This window comes from Zosterops lateralis (assembly GCF_965231275.1).
Source record: "Zosterops lateralis genome assembly, chromosome: 11".
Classification (NCBI taxonomy): domain Eukaryota; kingdom Metazoa; phylum Chordata; class Aves; order Passeriformes; family Zosteropidae; genus Zosterops; species Zosterops lateralis.
Genome location: NC_139771.1, coordinates 17,187,508 through 17,209,889, shown reverse-complemented (window position 1 = coordinate 17,209,889; position 22,382 = coordinate 17,187,508). Strand labels below are relative to the sequence as shown.

Below are 22,382 nucleotides of genomic sequence, written 5' to 3'. Positions count from 1 at the left end.
TCTAGTAGAACTCCTTCAGCATCTCTTTTTTCCCCTTTGAAAATGTGATAACCATCGCTTTGAAGGCAGTGCCAGCCCGCAGATCAGGAGATCACAGCTCACCCTCACCTGGGGTCAGGCAGATGGAGCGGAGCTGCTTTGCAGTGCCAGAGCATCCCCAGTGCCTGCAAGGGAAAAGGGGATTTCTGTCGGGCTCTGCCACCGAAGCCTCTTTGCTATTCTGGAGAGGCTCGTAAGGAGGAACAAAGGGCGGCGGGTTTTGCTCTATTTTGTGTATTTTCCAGCAGTTGTTTTGGAAAGGCCGTGAGCTGAAAGGCTGATTTTTCTCAGGCTTGGCACAGCTGTGCCAGAGGGAAGCTCAAATGAGGGAAAGTAGCACCGGGTGTCTCCGTGACTCCAAAGGTGACCCGTTGTTTTTATTCCCCTTTCTGTGGTGTTTCAATTTCAGCTACACTTCACAGGGAACATCTGTGAATAAAAACACTGGTGGGGTCAGGCCTTTCTCCTGCAAGGATATTTCCCTCTGCACAGCACCAGTACAAGTTTTTTCCCTCCTTCCAAAGCAGTTGTGCTGCATGTGCTGTGAGCTCTAACAAGGATAAATATATTAAGGGGCAGCAATCCCACCCTTGGTGTTACAGGATGGTAAAAGAACTTACCCCCCAACCATCAGTGCAGAGCTCTTGCTTCGTTTTTGTTCTCCAGCCTCTTGCAAAACATAACTCAGCCAGTGCTACATCCCTTTGAGCTAAAGAACATGGAATCAGCTTGGACTTTCTGGTTCTGGAAACAACAAACCTTTTCCTTATAGAGGAGAGAGCAGAACTCAGTGCTTTAGCTTTTAAAGCATTTATAGACTTTTTTTCTGAGCCTGCAAGAGGCAGCTGACTGCTAAACCAGAATCATTTGAGTAATGCTTAGACATGGATAAACCAATTAAGAGGAGTTCTTTCAGCTTTTTAAAACAAATTGCAAATTTCAGGTTCGTATTTGCATAATTCAGGTTATTAATTCATGTGTTTGCATTTCCTAAACTGTGTGCCAAATTCCCATTTGGCGCAAGTTTCAGAGTGTTGATCTCAGTGTTAAGGGGAAAAGGTGGAAATTGAGTTGTTGGAGAAAGCACTAAGTGATTTTTCTTTTCAACAAAATTAAATGAGCTTTTTTTTTTTTCTTTTTTCCTGTGTCAATTCATTGTCACCTTAAGCATTCAGTGAGAAATCCAGAAATTCTTAATTGACAGGGTACCCAACCTCTCCTTTGTGCATCTCTGGGATTTATACATATTGCAAGTTAATAAAGCTTCCAGCATCCATTCTGTGCATGTGTAATTAAGGAGTGAGTGTACCTCGATGTCCTTTGCTGTGTTACATTGGTTCCAATGGTGAGGAGGATGGTATTTTATCCTGTTGAACACAAGCAGGAACATCCCTGCACGAGTGAATCTGTTTGAAGGACCAGGCTGTGGCTGCTTTAGTCTGGAGAGCAGTTACCCTCGGATTTTCTTGCAGCTTCCATCATTCACTGAGAGTTATGTGTGTTTATGATGGTCTGATCAGCAAACACAAGTGTGTTGCAGATGCAGATATATTGGGAAGTGCAGCGGTTTACATTAATGGGGAGGATTTATCTTGTTGCAGTGTTGAATTTATGTCGCCAAGCTGTGATATTTCCCCGTTTCAAAAATGTTATATTGCAGCGGGCTGATATCAGGGTGATAAAATAAATGTTTCTTTTTTAATTCAAGCCACTGTAAGATGCTAATAATGTTGGAGACAGGAAGAGAAACGCCGTGTTTCAGAATTTAATGTAATACATCCATATTACAATTTCCTGGCAAAATTAACTTAGCTTGGACTCCTAAATGGAACTTCTTGTTATGTTTAAGCTATTAAACAGGTGTGGTTGAGTTCTTTAATGGAAGTATGGTTCTATGACACAAGTAGGGGGGGGTGAATATGCCCTGCTTAAATTAAGTCTTTGGGACTCAGTTCCCTGTTACAAGAGTTTGTAGTGACAAGAAAAAGGGGGATGGCTTTAAACTGAAAGAAAACAGGTTTGTTTGAATATTGAAAAGAAATTCTTCCCAGTAAGGGTGGTGAGACCCTGGCACAGGTTGCCCAGAGAAGCTGTGGCTGCTCCATCCCTGGAAGTGCTCAGGACCAGGCTGGATGGGACTTGGAGCACCCTGGTGGAAGGTGTCCCTGCCCGTGCTGGGGTGGAGAACTCTAAAGTCTCTTTCAGCCCATACTATTCCACCATTCTAGGATAATTCTGAAAATAAATTAGAGAAGTTCTGGTTGCTGGTGATGATCTCTTCACTGGGCATTTGGGAAGCCCGTGTTTCTTGCTGGTTTCCTTCCAATTTCCTGGCAAATGCTCAGCAGACAGGGTTACTAGGGGGGAAGGAGGGATCATCCCTTCCCCTCTGCTGTTCCCTCCTCCTCTGGCCAGTGCCAGGGTCTGTGGCAAAGCCAGGGCTGTACTCAGGATACCCACTTGCTTTATTTCTTATAGAAAAAATAAGATAGTGTGAAGAAAATCTTCATAATCTTAATGACAGAAGGTGTTGTGGCTGCCCTGCCCTGGGGCATTGCTTCCTCCCTGAGAAAAACTGGGATACAACTGGAATTGCCCCCTCGTGGATCCAGGCAGGTGCAGAAGCCTGATCCTGGCTGCTGGGCTCCTGGTGGCTGTGTCACTGTTTGTGCTGAGCACTGCCACTTCAGTGGCTCTGAAGCACCCTGGTTAGAAGTCAAGGGCTATGAGTATTTCCCCAAACACAGATCCACAGCAGTGAGTGGACCTGCACATAAAACAGCCCATTGAGTCTCAAAAAGGAATATTTATTTTGTGGAATACAGAGAGATTGTGATGTGTGTGTTCCTGTTGCATTCCTCAGTTAAACAGTGCCTCTGAACCTCTGAGTTAATGCCCATTGTTTGGAAGCACATCACAGAGTAATTGAGATTGGGTTATTTAACTGCAAAGTACTGCTGGAGTAAGAGTTTAACTGTGGAAATGCCTGTCAGTTATGTCGTGTGTAGGCTTGACTGGGGCTGAAGGAGGAAAAAGCAAAATAATTATTTTAGTACTAAACTACCCCTGTGTATTTTTTGTGTGCTGCTGAAATGATTAATTCTGCTTCTGTTTAATAATAGATTTGTTTCTGTTCAGAGATCACTGAAAGAACAAAACTTTGTTAGGTCAGGTTTTTAAAATCCTGTGCTGATCATCTTAATTTAAGAGAGTAGCAGGTAAAAAGGACTATCCCCCCCTTTTCTACACCAAATTGTCATGGAGAGATGGATCTGGGGTGAAATGGGACAAATTCTGGCAGAATGAGTGTAACCTTCCACCTGAGAAATGACACTTGGTTAAGTGTTAGAAATTAATTGGTATATTGAGCTTATCCACACACTTAAGAGCATTTCCCTCCAGAACATTTCCTCCTTGCAATGTTTCTAATGTATTTTTGTGACATATATTTCAGCTTAACAATAGAAGAATAATCACAGAAGCTCTAAACATGAAGAATAATTACGGTTTATAGCTCTGGATAAGGGGCAGCCACTTCAGATGCAATTAGTGCAGCCACTTTAAATACAATTACTCACCCTCCAGTGTGTATCACTCACCTGTGAAATGCTCCAGGTGAGGTTTCCTCACTGGTTGCACCCCAGACTGAGATAGGTGGTGGTTTGGGGTGGATGAACTGATTCCTCCCAGTGTCATTGCAGGCAGCTCTAGGAATGAGAAGAAAAACAGATAATTCAAGCAAGACTCCTGGGTTTTGCATGTGTTAAACATCCTTTTTCTTGAACATGTTCTTCAGCAATGGGTAAACTATCACTGCTAAATCTTGCTTGGAAATGTAGTGGAGACAGTCAGCTCTTTGCAATTAGCATATTTGGAATATACATAATTGTGTTATGGCTAAAGATCTGATCTACCTTCTGTGTTTTCCTCATGTAAGAGGAAAAATAAAGCCTGATTAAAGCCAAATTAGTCTTATTTTACTTTTTTTTCCCCTACAGAAGAAACATCTTCTGTTACAGTTAATGAGCACCGTTGTCTTTTGTTTAAAGTCTTTGTTACAGAGGCTTAGAGCAAAAGGGCTTTAATAATAAAAAGACCTTCTTCTCTGGAATGTCTGTCTAATAATAGCCTGTATGATTTAAGAATAATGCTGTAAAATAATTGGCTTTCAAACGAATAATTTTGTATAACTAATTGGAGGGCAAGTGGAAAATCTGCCTCCTCCAAATAAATGTATTGTGTCTCTTTAAATACCCAAACAATTTTTTTCTCCTATTTTTTCCACCCTCAAGACAAAAATAATATCAAATCTCATTCAGGTTGTACTTAAATATGACCAAACTGATAATTACATTATTACAGAGAAGGGCAGGATAGCTGGAGGATATGTACAAGGTGCATTAGTACTGCAAATAGAAGCTGATTTACTTATTGATAGTGGAGACACGTTTTAGTCACTTTATAGAATTAACAATTGATCAGCTTGTTAGGTTCTAGTTCTTCATAAGCACAGCATGTTTATTCATTATTGTCATTACATGGTGCAGGCAGCCGAGGTCATGATTAGCAAGGCAAAAATCTAAAAAAATTCAAACTTCATTAAATTTAACTTTTGCAACGGGCAGTTTCTGAGCAATGCACCAATTCTCACTTCTCAGACATAAATATAACTTATACCTGCCTGGCTGATTTGCATTTCATTAACATTTTTCAGAACCATCAGATCTATTTGTTTTGCCAAATGCCAGCGATTCAGGCTTGTAAAAATTGTAATAAGATGGGCAACATAAAAGCATTGCTTTCAAATTGCCTTGGTCACTGTAAATATCCCCCAATCTGCAGCTCTGGAACTGATAAACAGAACACGCTGCTGGAGGAGAATGGGAAGATGTTATTCCAATAAATATATCCATGATTGTTTGTTACTAAGGGTAAGTTATGTTTTGTAAATCAGCATTGACTTAGGCTTGAGCAAACCCGATAGCAAAAATTCCCACAGAGGCTTCTCCTGCTGTATATGACTAATATATTAAAGAAGATAAATAGTCATTTTTAAAACTTATTTCACAGTAGGATTGAGCACAAGAGGAAACCATTTCACAAATGTGAATTTTAAGGTCACCTTGAGAAGAAAAGGACACTCCAGATGACTAGAAAAAGTCCGTTTCCTCCAGAAATTGAGATTCAAAGTTTACTCTTTTCACAATGTCTCTTATAAAGCTTTGGAATCCCAAGTGTAAAACCAGGGTCTGTTTTGATGTGCAAATATTTCAGAACTGTGCAGTGGATAGGCATTTAGACACTTGCATCTAACCAGTGCTACAGATCAGCTTCCAGTCTCAGTAATAAATAAAATGCAGAATAATAATTAATAAATAATAAAACCCAGAATATAAAGCTTTTTTTTTTTTTTTTTTTTTTTTGCTAGTGGTTTTTATAATATAATCCAGAATTAGGACTGAACTTTCTAAAACATTTCATTAGACTGCTTTAATAATTTTCTACCTTTTCCTGTCTTATTTGTAAGCATTAAAAAAAAAAAAAAAAAATCACAATGTCTATTTTAGTCTTACTGAACACTATTAAGCCTTTGGTTTATAATTCAGACTTTTAGGAGTATGAAAATGTGCTCAATAGCATTTTCTTAGGGCTTGTTAATAAAGTTAATGAATTTTTTTTTCTATTAGTCAGTCCTAGCATAGATAATACTGCTCCCTTGTTTGAGCTGTAGCAAATCAGGACAACATTGATTTTCTTTAAGAGATGAATAATGAAAGACCTACATTCTTAAATATGTAGATAAAGATAAGTAACTTAATTAAAAAATTATCAGTGGAAGGTAGCAAGATGAATTAGCTGTTTTAATTTGTTGTATATGTCAATAAGCTGTACCATAACCCGGAGTTTTACATAAAATCCATTTATGATATCTTTTTCTCCAATTTTCAGTGTAATTTCAGAGTGTCTTTGGCTGATAATCCTTTTGGAAATCTCCCCTGTCTCAGGAATGTTAAATTCTCAGAGCTATCTGCCCTAACTTCAGCTGTGCAGGTGTTGACTCTGCAGATGTCCAGAGCAGTGCAGCCTGATGGAAATAGCTCTGCCCTGATCAATAACCATGTTTACAGGCTCTGTCCTCGGCGGTGAAGTCAGGTTAAGGAGCCTGATTGTTTTCCCAGGGACTGGCAAATTCTGCTGTTTGATCACATGTGCTATGAATATCCCAGCTGGAGAAATTCCAGCCTAAATTGCCTGCTATTTTTTGACTAGCTTCACAAATTATACATGATGAAAAAAAGGGACGTCTCGGGGCCTCCGTCTTTCCTCCGACGCCGCTTTTAAAATCCAGGAGGCATCATCAGGGTACCCAGGGCAGAGGAGGAGCTGAGAGGAGGAGCTGCTCTATTAAGATGTGGCAGCTGATGTTTTTAAAGGAGGAGACAAACAGGCGGGTGCTGGAAGGGCTCCTCTGTGTCTCACACTCAAGGTTTTTTCAGTCTCACATTAATGGAGCAGGCACCCACACGAGTCCCACGGGAGGATTCTCTGGTGGGAATAATGATGTGCATGGCATTGCACCTGCTTTGATTCTAAGGGATGAGTCCTGCTGCCTTTCAAGCTTGAATCTCAAATCTCAGTGCAGCTACAAATGCATCATTTGACAAGCATGGCTGAGCTTCTGCCTCAGGCCCTTGGGTCACTGCCTTTCTGTGGCAAATGCATTGTCCAATGGCTGGGTTGGAGTTTAGTTATTCCTGTCTTTTTTAAACATCTCTCTTTGGTTTCTAGGGTAGGACAGATCTGCAGATTTTGCCTTTTCCTAACTCAGGGCTGTCCTGTGAGAAGTGACTCAGCTTCAGGGTGCTGAGAAAAAAAGGGGCAGCTTGTAGGTGGCCACACCTGTAATGGGAAGGGGTTGGGGAGGCTTTTCAGGACCTCTGGGTAGGACATTGCTTTGCAGACAGAGCATGATTTGAGCAAGATGTCTCTGTAGAGCTCCCACAACATGGTTTGACAGTAAAGTGAGATTTGGGCAGCGAATTTTATTCTTTCTGCTCCACCCTGCCAAACTGCAGAGTGCTGGGGATGCTCTGGTGCTTCAGGCTTTACTTTGTGTTGTTTGTTTTATTAATTTAATCTTACTTCAGCTCCTGATTAAACATAATATTTGTGTCTGAGATGAGTAACAAACACTGTGCCACACTGTAGGTCTTGCTCCATTAGGAGTGATGGATGGGAGTCAGTGTTTCTTGTCCAGAACAAGACTTTCAGAATCAAAGATGTGAATAAGAGTCAAGGAAAATTGTTACCTTAATTATTACATGGTGCTCAGCAGATTTTTCTTTGAGATTTTTTTTTTAAAAATCCTGTTTCTACTGCAAGATCACTGAAATTTACCCACTCACAGCAGAGATTGTTCCCAGTCCTCTGTGCCAGGGGAGCAGCCTCTGGAGTTTCTCTTTCATTCGTGGTTTTTGCTCAACACTGTTCAACACACAGGCAGGACCTGGCTGTGGTTCTATGTTTTGGGGCATGATGCATTTATCTTCTTTTTGCCAGAGTAAGGATTAAATGCTGGAGATGGTATTTTGTGTTTGGACTCAGATGTTTATTAATTCTTATCTACATTACAGTCTCACGAGCTGTGAGTTCTACAGCATTCTAGCTAACTAAGTAAAAATGGCTCTCTCTCTATCTCTTTACAAGGCTTTTTAAGGATAAACTGTCCAATTAAGAAATGACACCTAAATTATTTTTACTTTTAACCCAATAACCAACCACCTGTGGCCCACAATGCAGACTTTTCTATCCAATTACAAAATAACACCTAGAACCATGGAGAAGAAGGTGAAAAAGAAGGACTTAGCCTATGCCCTAAAACCTCCATCTTGAGAGATATATATATATATATATATATATATATATAACTATATTCTAAAACCTTAAACTCTAAGTTTTCCACCCTGTGATATTACATGCTTCTATTCAAACTACACACCCATAATCCCAGTGCTATCAGTCAGTTTTGGAAGCCTTCTCCATGGCCTCAGGTCAAATGCAGTGTTTTCTTGGAGGTCAGTGCCTGTCAGCACAGAAAGTCTAAAATTCTCAGTGCCCAGGGTTCCAACAGGGACATCCAGCTCAGGACATGATTTGCCAGGGGTCTCTGGTAGGTGAGAGCTCCAGGGGATCCCAGACAACCTCCAGCTGTTTCCAGACTGCTGGAATGGAGCTCAAGCTGGGCTTGAGTTCTGTGTTCACTTATCTCTGCTGACTTCTCTTGAGTGGAGAACAGGAAACTTCAGACAGCAATTCTTTCCCGTTAGGGTGACCGTCACAGGAACATTCCATTATTAAATTAGAAATTTTTCATATTCTTGAAGACTAAATGCTGAGGCCTTCAGGTTAAAAAGGCAATAGATTATTTATGCTGCGCTGCTGTTCTCAGGTGATAAATTGGGTGGTGTAAATTGCGAGCAGTGAAATAATTAAGAATTCTGGTACAATTGAGAAGTCAAATTAGAAAGGATAAAATCATGGTTTAAGAAACCAACTGTCTTTGGCTGGAGAGAAAAAATAATTTAAAATGATAAACCATACCCTCCACTGGCCATTTATTCTGGTTTATGCAGCAATATCAGTGTTCCAAGAGGGTTCTTCTGTCTTTCTGACACACACCTGCTACAAGACACTTTATACTCACAAGTACTCCTCAAAATCATACAATCTTTATAAAGCTGAACAAATAAATACCCAAGCAGCTATTCTATTTACCCAAAGCCATCAGCCTAGAAAAAGGATCAGGAAGAGAGAATAAGGGTGGTTGCACTCTCTGGAAAATTCCTTTAGGTTTGGCTCACCAAACAATTTCTGTGAGCAGAGAAGTGATTTTTTTCTGCCAACTTTGTCTGTCAACTTTAAGGGAGGATAGAGGTGGACAGGACTTCATCCATGGTTTAAAAATGATGTTTTAGACTATATTGGCAGTACATTACTATGTGAAAATGTGGGGCTTGCCTACTGCAAGGCACAGCTCTAAATTAAAAATGTGAGTCTTCCTTTTTAGATGTGGTGCTGTCTGGTGAGTGAAGGTTTGGCTGCCTGCAGCCTCTCTTGTTAGTCTTAGTCAAGACTTTTGTCATTTGCAAGGAGGGGTTTCGGTGAGTGAGGGGAAAATATAAATCCAGTAAGTAATTTTTTCCATATTTTTCTTTAAATTAGTGTTGCCCTTTCTCATTTAATTAGTGACCAGTACCAAAGCAGAATTAAATTCCTGATCTGGTCCTGAGATGTAGCACATTTTTAATGAAAGCAGTTTCCAATGTAAACCAGTCCTGTGACTGTCTTTGCTGTCTTGCCTCTTGCCAGGCCATGGAAATTCTGTGTGCAATAACCCTGGAACCTGAACCAATGGTGCAACCACTCCATGAGCCTCCTTAAAAACATATCTCACAGTGCAGGAAACTCAGGTGGGAACAGTTAAACTGAGAGAGTTCCACTTTTGTGTTCCAGTTCATCAGTCTTTAAAGAGACACTAGTAGGTCAAATGGGTACAACACTGATCCATGGGCAGGAAGAATCCCTTTTTAAAGTCATCACAATTCACCTCCAATGGGCAAAAAGGAAATAGAATAAAAAGATACAGTCACTGGGGTCCTGGTGGGGGAGAGCTTAATTAGCTGAGCACTCACACACTCTTTAGAGATCTGTCTCTTAGAGAGTCCATAAGGGATTTGCAGTCCATTACTTTTTTGGAGGGCAGGTTCCCTGCAATGTGACAGTGACAAAACCTGTTTGTCCTCCAGTTTCCAACCAAAGGCTCCTTGTTGTGTAACTGCAGCTCAGGAACAGCCAAGACATTGCCTGGCCATCACCTGAAAGGCAGCAGCTGTCTCAGGACCCTCCAAACTGCTCATGGTTGATTTTATTGAGTTACATTTGAGTTACAAACAGTGTACTATTAAAACTCTCTGTGGTAGTAGTAAATGAGGCACACTGAGGGGAGATTTTAATGGCATTTTTGGTGGAGAAAGCTCCTGGAAAGTTGTACATGAGCTGAAATGACTATTCAGTTGCCCATCTGAAGTCACAAAAGGTGATATCTGGGATGTTTCATACCTGTTGCTAATTCCAGTATAATTGAAATTTGGATGTTGCTGTCTTTATTGTAGTTAAGTTTGAGTACTGTTTCCCCAGCACAGAAATTCACAGACTGTTTACTCAAAGATGGAAAGAATCCCACAAAAATGTGGGAATCTGTAAGCCAGGGTTCTGTGAACAGTCAGAAATCAGAGATATGGAAGACTCATGCAATCCATTTCCTTAAAAATGTTCAGCAGAAATATCTGCGTGTCTGCCCAAGGTGACTGAAAATACTGTTTCTTATTCAGGTGCCAACATCCATAACCTCGTACAAGCTCAGGAAGCACAATCCAACTTCTGGCAAACAATATCTCATTTGCTAAAAGAGTGTACTTAATGTGCCACCATGTTAACTTTTTTTTTTCTTTCTCTCAATCTCGAGGTGTTTTTTCTTTTTTCTCCATAAAATCTCAGTTTCCTGGATGAAAATAATTGAAGAAGATTTTTCTTTTCTGTTTTCTAATTATTTTTAAGAGAGTTAATAGCTCTCTAGCGGTGATGAGAAGCTGATTAAAAGCTGATTGTTGTCTACCCTGAAAATAAACAATCAGCGATTTGTTACTTTCAACAGATCTCACATCTTTAAGGCAATCATAATTGCCTTCAAGAGAGGCAGGGGAAGTGGGGGGAATCTCATACTTCATTTCCAGCCCTGAGCATTTCAAAGCATAATCAAAATTATACCACTTACCCTCCCCTTATTCTTCCCATCATGCACATGGCTACCTGATCATGGAGAGGCTTTTGCATGAATGAAGAACAGGAAAAGAAAAAAAAATCCATCTTAGGCAGATTGGGAACTGAAACCTGAAGTTCAGGCTTCTCTGGGCTTTATGAAAATGAAAAATATTAGTATTAAAAAAAAAAAAAAAAAAAAGAGAAGAGGGAGAGAGAGACAAAACCCATAAAAACCTCATAAAAAACTCATATAAAAAAGGAAGTTTCTAGCCCTAGACATGAAGAGGACTTGGTGTTACTCATTCAAAGGCAGAGTCACTGGCTGAACCTCCTGCATGGAAACTGTTCCCTCAGTCGTGACAGGTGCTGGAAGGAGGACCCGCTCACAATTCAGGTACCTGAGAAGGAAATACCACATCAACACCTCTCTTACTGTTTCTGCAGAGCAGGTATCAGCTTTTGTGGCTGCTGCTCTCCTCTCCTGGTAGTGCAGCCACAGGAAGGTGTCTGGGACCTTGAAAGGTTTGCTGCTTTCCCACTGCAACAGACCCAGAGCTCTGTGTGGCTTCCTTGGGCCTTCGAAGGGATGAAAACAGCATCCAGCAGTTGATTAACCTGCCATAGGAGACCTTTTCTATGATTTATCAATAGGAACCTCAGGGGGGGTCTCTTCCCCTGCCTCCCAGCCCTTTTTTGGGGGGATTCACACGTGGGCTGCTGCCAAGCAGAAGAACTTCCCAGAGAAGGCAGGGAGAGAGGCTGTGAAAGCAAGAAACACAGAGGGCTGAGATTCACAGGGAAGGAGACATGGAGGTTTGGGCAGGAAGAGGAAGGAAAGGGTGGAGGAAATTCCTTCTGGAAATGAGGAGCAAAATTTACGGGACCTCTGAAATTTTCTTGCATGAGGGAATGCAAATGTGTCTGGAAATGAAAATAGCTGAGAGTGTTGGTTTATGTACTCATATTGAGATTTGGAATTTTTCTGGTTACCAGGAGAAAGGCAGGACCTGCTGGATGGATGCAGAAGTCGTGCACAAACAGACAGTGTGGGTGTGATGGGCATGATGGGCAGGGCTCCCATCCAGCATAGAAAAGCAAATACAACTCTGAGATTGGTTCTAAATATGCTTTTGCTCAGTTAATGAGGATCCAGACTGAACAAGACTAGGTTCTCCTTTAAATGCAGTTGTTTATTGACCCAAGTCCAAGTCTCCATGCCCCACAATTGCCTCATTTTTGTCAATCTGTGATGTGAAACCTTTTAAGTAACAATTCCTGAACTGGTGGGTCAGAAATCCTATTCTGGAATTCTCCTCCTCAGTAGAACAATGTTTTTCCAGAATAACTTGAGGAAGTTACTGAGAAGCAAACAATGTCTTCTAACACTGAGTAAGAAACTTCAAAGTCAAGTAACAAATCCAGATCAAGAATCTGGGTTATGGCTGTTTGGTCTGTGCTTCCCTCACCCTGTGAGGGAACTTTTATCCTTCATTATTGAGTTTCTGTATGTTAGGGGCAGAATTTTAAACCACCCCAAGATGACTGTGTGTTTTTTGTTACCAGAATGGGGATACCAAAATTGTTCCCTTTCAATTTCCCAGTAGTTCCCCTGTCCTGCCCCAAGGCTGCCAGAGAGCAGGGACAGCACAGCACAAGGTAATTTGCCATTGCCTTGTGTAGTGGATAACACAGGTGCTAAAAAATGTGTGTTCAGCCTGTAATTACACTTCTGGAAATTTAGTGCTCTATTTATGAAATGCTTTTCCTTAGAATCTTTAAATAATTAGCTAATGAGTCCCAAGTGGAACAATTATCCCATATACCCAGACAGTCAGGATCCTTCATCAGCCAACGTGCATCCAGTGCTCATAAAACACGCCTGTGTTCTAAAGGCAAAACTGGCTGTTCTGTGCTTTCCTCTTGGAGAGTTTCAGGAATAGAAATAAAAACAGGGACCAGGTGACATTGGTGGCAGAGAAATGGATAGGCCCTGTTGCTGTCAGGGAAGCACAAGTGGACATGCTGAAATTGTGAGTGAGGTGTTTTGGGGAATAATAAGAGAATAAAATATTTCAATGCAGTAGAATCAGAAAGAACCAAATTTGGTTGCATGAGGACCCTGAGAACCACCAGAGAGATCTCTAAATACAACACACCCTGATTCTGCCTACATGAAACACCCAACATGGTCAGGAGGATTTTCAGTTTGTTTCTGCCAGGATTTTCCTCCAGTAACCTCTGCCTTGATTCAGGGTATTGAGGATGACACTGGACAGTGACTGACTACCTCACATTTATATCCCAGTGGATTTTTTGTTTCAGGGCATAAAGGATATATCCTGTTAAAGGATATATCCTGAGGAAACGTAATCCAACCCTGTGGATGGAGAAGGGAATCTTGACGACCCCACAGGTGTTCATCCAATTTAAAGAAATCTCCAGGAACCAGGCTCCATGAGATTTTGAGCAGTTTGTACCACTGGTTTCCTCACTTAGACACAGAAAGATTCTCTTCATGCACACAACAATTAATCTTTGCAGAACATTGAATTTATTTTTATGCTATTCGCAGTAGCTACAGAGAACCACTTCAAATCCTGCCCTTCTTGAAAGCAAGCCTCTTCAAGGAGACAGCTGACATGTCTCCATCAAACTCTTTTTCTTGACTAAACAAACAGTTACTTCCACCTTTCCTCACCAGTTGCATTTGCTGACTCTCTTAATTTTCACATTATTTCCTTTGGATTGCCTCTTGTTCTTAATTTGAACAGCCACCCTTAGGAATGACCTGCTTCTTGCATGTGAGCCCCACACACCCAGAACAGATCTGGGACCTCCCAGTGCAGTATCCAGAGGCACAAATGGACATGAGTTTTCCTCCTCCATCTCTTCCATCCTTTCCTCCCTCTGCTGAGTGACCTCTGCAAAATAACCACCAGCTCAACTGGGTCCCTGGTGAGAGGGAAGGAAGATGAGTGACCTGCTCTATAGCAGGTCAGTTATCTTTGCCTTCCATGGGAGAAATTAAATTCCTCCCTCAGTTCAGGGTAGAGAAAACAGTGTTTTATGGCTCAAGATAACCTGTGCAACAACTTTAATGCTTTGCTACCAGGCAGGCAAAGTTTACTGTAGGGGAAAAAGTGTTTTTGCTGTGTCTGAAACATTCTGCTGAAGAGATTTCCTTCAAAGACATTTCTCCCCACATTTTTTTTTTTTTGGTGTGCTGCCTGCTTTAGATGAGAACTGCTCTGCTTCTGGGAGGGCAGATGGGAGTGGAGCAGGGCACTGTCTCTGCTCTGTGTCCTCTTTGAACAGAGTTGGAGGAATTCCTGCTCTCCCTTGAACAAAGTGCCTGAAGCCTGCACATCTCTTAAGCAGGGCTTGCACAGGGGGGGTGGAGAAGATTTTGAGCTGCAGTGAGGGACTGAAAGAACCTGGATAATCACAAGGAAAAATTCTTTCTGATAAAAGTAATTGAAAGAGTTGAAATGCTGTGCTGTAATGAGATCTCCTGTGCTGGCTGCCCACATTGGTAAGTCTGTGCAACCCTGAAAATGAAACCTTGATGGTAATACCTCCCTTTTCTGGAGCTGGGCAGAACGGTCCTTAGTGGGGTGGTGATGAATAATAAATAATGCTGTATGGAGAAAAGGGTCTATTCTCCCCCCACCTGACAGTCAGAATAGCTGCACTTTGCTCTCTGAGCAGTCCTCTTGGTCTTGGTGGGCTTTATCCTGGAGGAAAGATGAGAACTCACTTTGTGTTGAGAGAGCAGAGGAAGCAACAGCTTTGATTTTGATCTCTTCCTTATTCTGCAGGGACTTTGGGTTTTCTGGCAGCCAGTCCTCTGTTCCTTGCCCTCAGTCCCTTGCTTGAATTTGATTCCTGATCCTGTGCACTGCTCTTTCTGCTTCTGTGTGACCTGAGCTCTGCTGGCTCAAATTTGGAGGCCACAGGCTCTCACTTAAAACGAGTCAAACTGAAAAACCTTTTCCTCAGATGATCCACACAAGTCACTATTATGACTCTGGCACTATTAACTAATGAAGTCTGGGCTAGAAAATTAGAGTGATTTAAGGATGTTTTGCAGGAAATCCTCCCAGGGCATCATCTTTACATGCTCACAACAGACAAAAGGTTTGTTCTCATGTTTATAGGAGGTGGTGAGGACAGATTTGCCCTAGAGAACTCCAAATGCTGCTGAAGACAGGCTCAGTTCCCTCCAAACCCATGGCACAGAGGATGTCTGTCTGTGTGGGGATGGTCTGGCTGCTGGTGTGGTTGATACCTCCTGTTATGTGGATGTAACAGCAGCTCAGTTCTCCCTCCTCAGGAGGATGTGGGCTTTATTTCCTCTAGCTCTCACTGGCATTGTTTTCTTTTCCTCCCCACCACCCTCAGTTCCTGTTAAGTGAGATTTTGAAATATTCCTGTGGAAAGGCCTGACCAGGGGTGTCAGACTGAGCTGCTGCCAGCAGAGACTGATGTCATAAATGGGACGTGATGCCATAAAAAAAACAGTTCAAAAATTGCCCATGAAGTGTGTGGGGAGTCTGCTGGGGTCTGAGAGGGCTGGGCACTGCTGCAGTGACCCTGTGGTTTTATGGAGACCTGCCTGGATGATTTTTGTGTGGTCCAAAGAGCCTCCTCACTTCACTTTGCCCTGGGGAGCTCGATGTGACCAGACCTCCATCCCTCAGAGATTCCTGCAGGGAAGCAGAAGAGCTGATGTCAGTTCTGGGAGGAAAGGGAAGAGAGAACGGGCTCAACAAAAGTTTTATTTTCTTGCACTGTGAGCTTAGTCTTGTGCTATTTTCCAGTACCTGAAGGGAACCTACAGAAAAGGTGGAGAGAGACTTTTTTTTACAAGTGCAAGAAGTGACAGGACAGTGGGGAAAGGATTTAAACAAATAGAGAGTAGGTTTAGACTGGACATTAGGAAAAAATCCTTTACTGTGAGGGTGATGAGGCCCTGCACAGGGTGCCCAGTGGGGCTGTGGCTGCCCCATCCCTGAAAATGTTCAATACCAGGTTGTTTGGGGCTTGGAGCAGCCTGGGATGGTGGAAGGTGTGTTATTCCATGGCAGGGGGTGAAATGGGATGAGTTTTAAGGTCTTGTCCAATCCAAATCATTCTGTGATTCTGTGATTGCACTACATGGGTAGTTTTGTGTCCTGTCCCAGTTTGCACAGTGCCTTTCCTGCCTGGTGTGAGTAAGGATTAGCAGAGCCGAGGCCTTTCAATGCCTGACACATCCCTGTGGGAAAACAACGGGAATGTCTCAGGAGGCAGGAGCTGGGAGGGGCAGTGTTTGAGGTGATGTTAATCAACTCCCCTCACTGCTGGAATAACTCGGCCGAGGTGGATTTGCTGACACTCCAAGCCCTCAGATGGAGCTGCAGGTACGGGAGCCGATGCAGAGATTTCTGGGCGAGGGTCAAGGGACCAAATCCAGGATGTTCTTTCTCTGTATCCACCCATTGCTGGGGCCCACCTGGAGGACACGGCGGTCACTGTGAGGGGAAGGCCAGCACATCCCTTCTCCGAGGGCAGGCTGATGGCACCAACCCTGTGAGAGCGTTAATGTGATTAACAACAGGCGCTAATTGCCCCGGACAGCCGGCCCCGCACAGGGCAGCGCTGCTGCGGGGAGAGCCGGGCTCCCCGGGGCCGGGGCGGCTCCCTGGGGCGGGAGAGGCTGGATGAGGGGCTGGATGAGAGGCTGGGTGAGAGGATGGGTGAGATTCCCGATGAGATTCCCGATGCTGTCAGGAGCCGGGAATGGGCAGAGCAGCAGGAGAGGGGAGCGCGGCCGCCAGGGGGCAGCACCACCCCGATGGATCCTCGGGAAGAGCCGGGAGCGGCCCCGACGGGACGCCAGACACCTGTGTCACTACAGGACATCAGTCACCTGTATCGCGACAGGAACATCAGACACCTGTGTCAGTACAGGGACATCAGACACCTGTATCGCGACAGGGACATCAGGCACCTGTGTCACTATAGGGACACCAGACGTGCCTGTCACGATATCAGTCACCTGCACCCCGACAGGGACATCTGTCACTTGTGTCGTGATATCAGTCACCTGCACCCTGACAGGGACACCAGTCAGCTGCACCCCGACAGGGACGTCAGACTCCTGTGTCACTACCGGGACATCAGTCACCTGTGTCGCGATATCAGCCACCTGTATCACTACAGGGACATCAGTCACCTGCACCCTGACAGGGACATCAGTCATCTGTATCCCAACAGGGACATTGGACACCTTTATCGCGACAGGGATGTCAGTCACCTGTATCCCAACAGCAGTCCACCCCATCCCCTGACAGGCACATCAGTCACCTGTGTTGTGACATCAGTCACCTGCATCCCTACAGGGACAGTGATCTGCACCGTGACAGGGACATCCCTCACCTGTATCCACCCGCAGCCCTGGAACTGCCCCAGGCCATGGGGTGACATCGGTGCACAGTCAGGGATGGTTTGGGCTGGAAGGGGTTTTAAAGCCCATCTCATTCCACCCCCTGCCAGGTCAGGGACACTTTCCACTGTCCCAGGTTACTCCAAGTCCCATCCAACCTGGCTTTGGACACCGACAGGGTTGGGACAGCCACAGCTTCCCTGGGCAGCCTGTGCCAGGGTCTCACCACCCTCACAGGGAAAAACTTTTATATAACATCTAATTTAAATTTCTCCTCTTTCCATTTAAAATTGTTCCCCCTTGTCCTGCCAATACCTGCCTGTGTAAAAACTTGCTCTTCCTTTTTTTTATAACCCCCCTTCATCTGTACTGTCACTGGATACTTACTGTGTGTAGTGATTTAGCCCCAAAATGGGGGTCTGGGTTGGTCAGCCAGTGTGTGGGTGTTTGCTTTAGCTCTCTCTTTTGTCTCTAGTTTCCCTCAAGCAGCAGTAGTTTTCAAATACACACAGTGACCTGACCAGATTTTTTCTCCCCTCGCCTAAGATATGTCAGATATTTCTCTATTTTCCCTTTGTATGAGATAAGAGTTTGGCCAGGCTGACAGTGGGGTTAAAGTCAGGCTGGAAAATCCCCTGAACAGCACAAAGCCCCCAAATTTCTTTCCTTCTCACCCCTTGCTTTACAGAAGAGGACTCTTTAAGAGATGCACAGTTGTATTTTAAGTGAGGAATTATTTAGAATGGAGAAATTAAGGCCGTTTAAATATTTAATGAAAGGAGGTTTTCTAAATTATTTAATAGCTTATTATAAAAGATGGCACAAAATGGTTTAGTAATTTATTCTTTGCAGAAAGTAGCCGTAAAAAGCGTTTTACAACATGTAAATATTGGTAGGAAGTGCACCTAATTTAAAATGTTATCTTATTCCATCTGTCAGAGGAATTATACAGTGCCTATACAGTTTTCAAATAATTTTAGACCTCTATTGTTTCTGTTCTTGAAACACTTCCCTGGCACAGGGAAATGCTGTTTATGCCCATTTTACTAGAGTGCAGAGGCACAGAGAGCAGACTGTGCTGGGACTGAGGTGCAGCAGACCTGACCATTGCAATTCCCTCCACATCCCAGAGCCCACAATCTTCATTTGCCCTCAACACTGACCCAGGGGAGTGGTGTAGCCTCTGGGGAACTCCTGTGCAAAGCAGGATTTGCTCATGGCCAGTCCATGCATAAATACTGAAAGTGGAGCCCTTCCCCTCTCCCATTTCTTCTTCTTTTCTGTATCTTTGCTGGAGATGGAGGTGGGGTTCAGCTGCTCACTATTCAGAGCTCATTGTATAAAAATAAACAAGCAACTCTGTTTTCCAAAGTAACGTGACACCCTGAGACAAGACAGAGACCAGGAGTTAGACCCACTGCTCACAGAACATATTCTTTTGCCATGAAAAGCCTGGAATTCCTTTTTACAGTTATTAACCAGGTGAGCCTCTTGTTTCTGTTCTGATCTGTCTCCTTTATTGACATAAACCAGCTGAAGCTGGTTTCAGGAGTTTGCCTTAATCTCCTCTAATACAACTCTGTTTTTAAAAGAAATATCACAGCCTGGAAGGCATCAGAAAGCCTGGAGATATGCAGGTGGAGGTATCATCTGTCACTTTCGCTGCATCCACTTAATTAGAATGAGTTGGACTAATCAATACTCCCTTGCCTTCCACCAGTGTTCAACATGTGTTTACAGAGCAGGTTACACTGATGTTTGTGTTTACCTCCAGATGCATCTGCACAGGGTTTTATTTTCCTCTCTAATAAAAATTATGGAACAGATAAGCACTAAAACCCAAGTTAGTGTATTGCAGTATTGATTTCTACAAGAGCACTGTAAGAATATATTTATCTACCTGTCCTGTTATGAAATGGGTAAAAATGTACCACATAACCATTTCAGTCAGTCAATGCTGTATTGAAAATCCTGTTCGTTTGCTTCTTCTTAATAGGCCTTTTGAGGCACACTGTTGTTTTATTTTTATTTTTTTTATTTTATGTGTATTTGTGGAAGAAAGGATTAATACAGGATGGTAGTGCTTTTTCTTAAGACGAGTCTTTGCCCACATTTTGTTTTGATTTGCAGTGCTGATCTGATAGAGCCACTGATTTTGGCTCACCCTGGAACTCTGCCTTGGAAAGCAAAGAGAGTAAAATGTGATTAATTATAGATTGCTGGCCTGGCTCCTCTTTAATTCCAGCAATTACTCTGTTTTCTCATGGCATTCTGAACAAAAAGGAGCTGTTAAGGCCAGGTTGGATGGGGCTTCGAGCAACCTGGTTCAGAGGAAGGTGTCCTTGCCCATTTTTTGGAACAAGATGAGCTTTGAAGTCCCTTTCAACCTGTGGCTGGAAGGTTTTGTGGTTCTATGATCGTGTTGAGCCAGGGGCTTTCCTGTCCTGAGCTGCTGAAAGGTGTCTGCCTATGTGCTTTATGACCCCAGACATGCTCTGTCCTCCAATGTGATGCTCTAATTCTGTGCTTCTTAAAAGCAGATTTCTAACTGATCAAAGGAGGAGTGAAATGGAAAGAATGGTGGATAAGATGAGGAAAGGTCGTTGTGATCACTGTGTAGGTGAAAACTACATTATTATTACTCTCACAAATTGCTCCGTCTCGTATTCTCAATAGCAAAAGGTCAAGTTGTGCCCAGGGATGGAAGTGAGAGAACAAATATAAACAGCAAAAGCAAAGAGGCCTGAATGTCTATAAAATGGAGTGTTTGAACTCCTTATTCTGCAGAACTTGTGTCAGTGCTGCAGAAAAAGTGTTTCCATGTGGAGATTTCCATGTGTAACTCCTGTGTGCTGGTGTGAGGAGATGCTGGGAGCGAGGGGAGGCAGCAGGGTCAGGGGCTGCAGTGATGCATAGTCCCAGACACACTCCTGTGGATGTTGCCCTCTGCTGCTGAGGCAGGCTCCAGGGCCAGGGCCAAACCTTTATGGAGACAATGACAGATTTCCCCCACTATTAATAATCTCTGCTTCAAACTGTTGGAGGCTTCATGGAACCATGTGGAAATGTGTTTGCACTATGGTGCAGCTTTAGCTTTTCCAGCAGTTGGGTGGTGAGAGGGCGTGTGGTGATGAGGCCCCAGTGAGCTGCAAACATTTTGTTTGCAACCCCTAGTACAGCAAACTCTGCCTTTAGTGAATGCAGTGACACCTCAGAGCTGCCTCACCACTGCTCCTCTGTGTTCTCAGAAAGAAAAGAGCAACACAACTGCTGCCTTCTGCCCCGGATTGCACTGTAGATGGCACTGTGAAACTAAGATTTTGGTAACAAAGATGTGCTTTACAGCACCTTTCCAGACATTAATTGCAGTGTAATGTGGCTTTCTTTCTAGGTCCCCGAAGTGAAGGGAAAATTCTGAGATGCAGAAAGGCTTATTTGCTGCCGCAAATGGGAATCTGGAATAACTATGAAAAACACACTGAAATAATTGTGTTTGACTGGAACAAAATTCTTGCTAAGTCCCCAAGGTAAGAGCACATTTTATCTTTCAAATGACACTGGAGATTTGCTGTTCTGGTTAGTAACAATATCCACTTGAGTCCAATAGAGAATGAAGGCTTGACATTTCTGAAAGCGGCAGCCCAGTGATGCTGAAGGGCTCAGCACCCCTTGCTGCATCTGTCTGCCAAATTCCATTTTTTCTCTGCCTTTTCAAAGATCCTCTTGTATTTCTTTATGTTAGCAGGCTGAAAACTTGTGTCCTGTCTACCTGCAAGGCAGACTGAAGCCTGCAGATGTGTCACTTGGATGGCACTGGATGTTTTTAGCAGCCTTTCAGTTTGGATATGACCAAGTGGATGTTTTGTAGTGATACACTTGTTCCTGGGCTTGAACATTCTTACACAGGGGTAAGGTTATCCTGTTAACCTGATGAGCCCTGGTTTCCCTTTCCTTGTTTAATGTCTCAAAAGAGTCAAACTCAGCTGGGGAAAACTTTGGAAAATAGGTCAGTGCATGGCCATTTCCACTGAAGGCAGTTTTGTTGCTGCACTGGGAACGGTGGGAACACCTGGGTCCACTTGAGTGCTGGAACAGCAGCTGTTGAGCTTATGATGCAGGATTTGGGACCTGTCCTTCATCACACCTGTCCCTTCCACCAACTCCCACCAGAAATGGCATGTTCAGCATGCCTGAGCCGGGGTGTTTAATTCCACAGGTTAAATCCAGGAAACCTGGAGGAAGGTTTCTGTCTTCGTGGTGAGGTATCAGAGTGACACCAGAGCTGGGGTATCCACTGACACTTGGATCAGAACTGAGTGTTTGCATTTAGAGCAACAGAAGGATGGGATTGGAAGCTGAGCAGATGATGGCATCCTATTCAGTGATGACTGGTGCATGAGCTGTAACTTGTGTGTTTCTCGTGGAGAGGCCAAGAAAAATAAGGTTAAATAAAGCTCACTCCTAAAAAAAAGAAAAAAGAAAAAAGAAAAAAAAAAAAAGAAAGAGGTTCAGTCACCTGGGAAAGATTTGGATGACCAAATTCTGAAATGGTACACTGATTTTAGAACTTACCAGACAGTGTTCTTAGGCTAATACTGGATCCACAGCAATAGTGATATTTATGCTGAATTCACAGTGTCTCAATCCCATAAGCTGCAGTGACATTATGTGGTTCAGCTGGATGCAAGAGGTGAGGTAGTTTCAGCTGCTCTGAATTATTCTGGGAGTTCTCCAGAAGAGGGTACTCACAGGGTAGGTGAGAAGCAGTGATGTGTTTATCTTCTGGGCTTGATTCATGCTCACAGAAATCTCCTATATACAGCTGTAAAATGCCATCAGAATGTTTGTATTCAGGGTGGCAACATTGGGCTCAAAACAGAGCATCTTCTTAAAGCCAGAAAAGGTACCATTTTGCCAAATCAGTGATTAAAGTGTGGCCTCTTTATGTATAATTTTCATTCTCTGAAATCTGGAGACATGGTGGGCTGTTTTTTTCACAATATTTGTATAATTTAAAAAAAAATGTAGGCTGAAGTTGGTGGTGTTTGCACTGATGTATTTCTTTCTGAAGTATAAACCAGTATGTGTTGCTAAA

The 22,382-nt window shown here is 43.2% G+C and overlaps 1 protein-coding gene across 1 annotated transcript in view; it reads left to right on the top strand.

Annotated features, from left to right (window-relative positions):
- Positions 1 to 22,382, top strand: part of TAFA4 (TAFA chemokine like family member 4) — a gene marked incomplete at its 3' end in the record, with an annotated part of 69,400 nt that overhangs the window by 3,917 nt on the left and 43,101 nt on the right. Inside the window, exon 2 of the mRNA XM_083869285.1 lies at positions 20,679 to 20,814. Within this exon, the coding sequence (XP_083725411.1) occupies positions 20,735 to 20,814 (80 nt within the window). The 5' untranslated portion in view covers positions 20,679 to 20,734. The remainder of the gene's footprint in view (positions 1 to 20,678; positions 20,815 to 22,382) is intronic.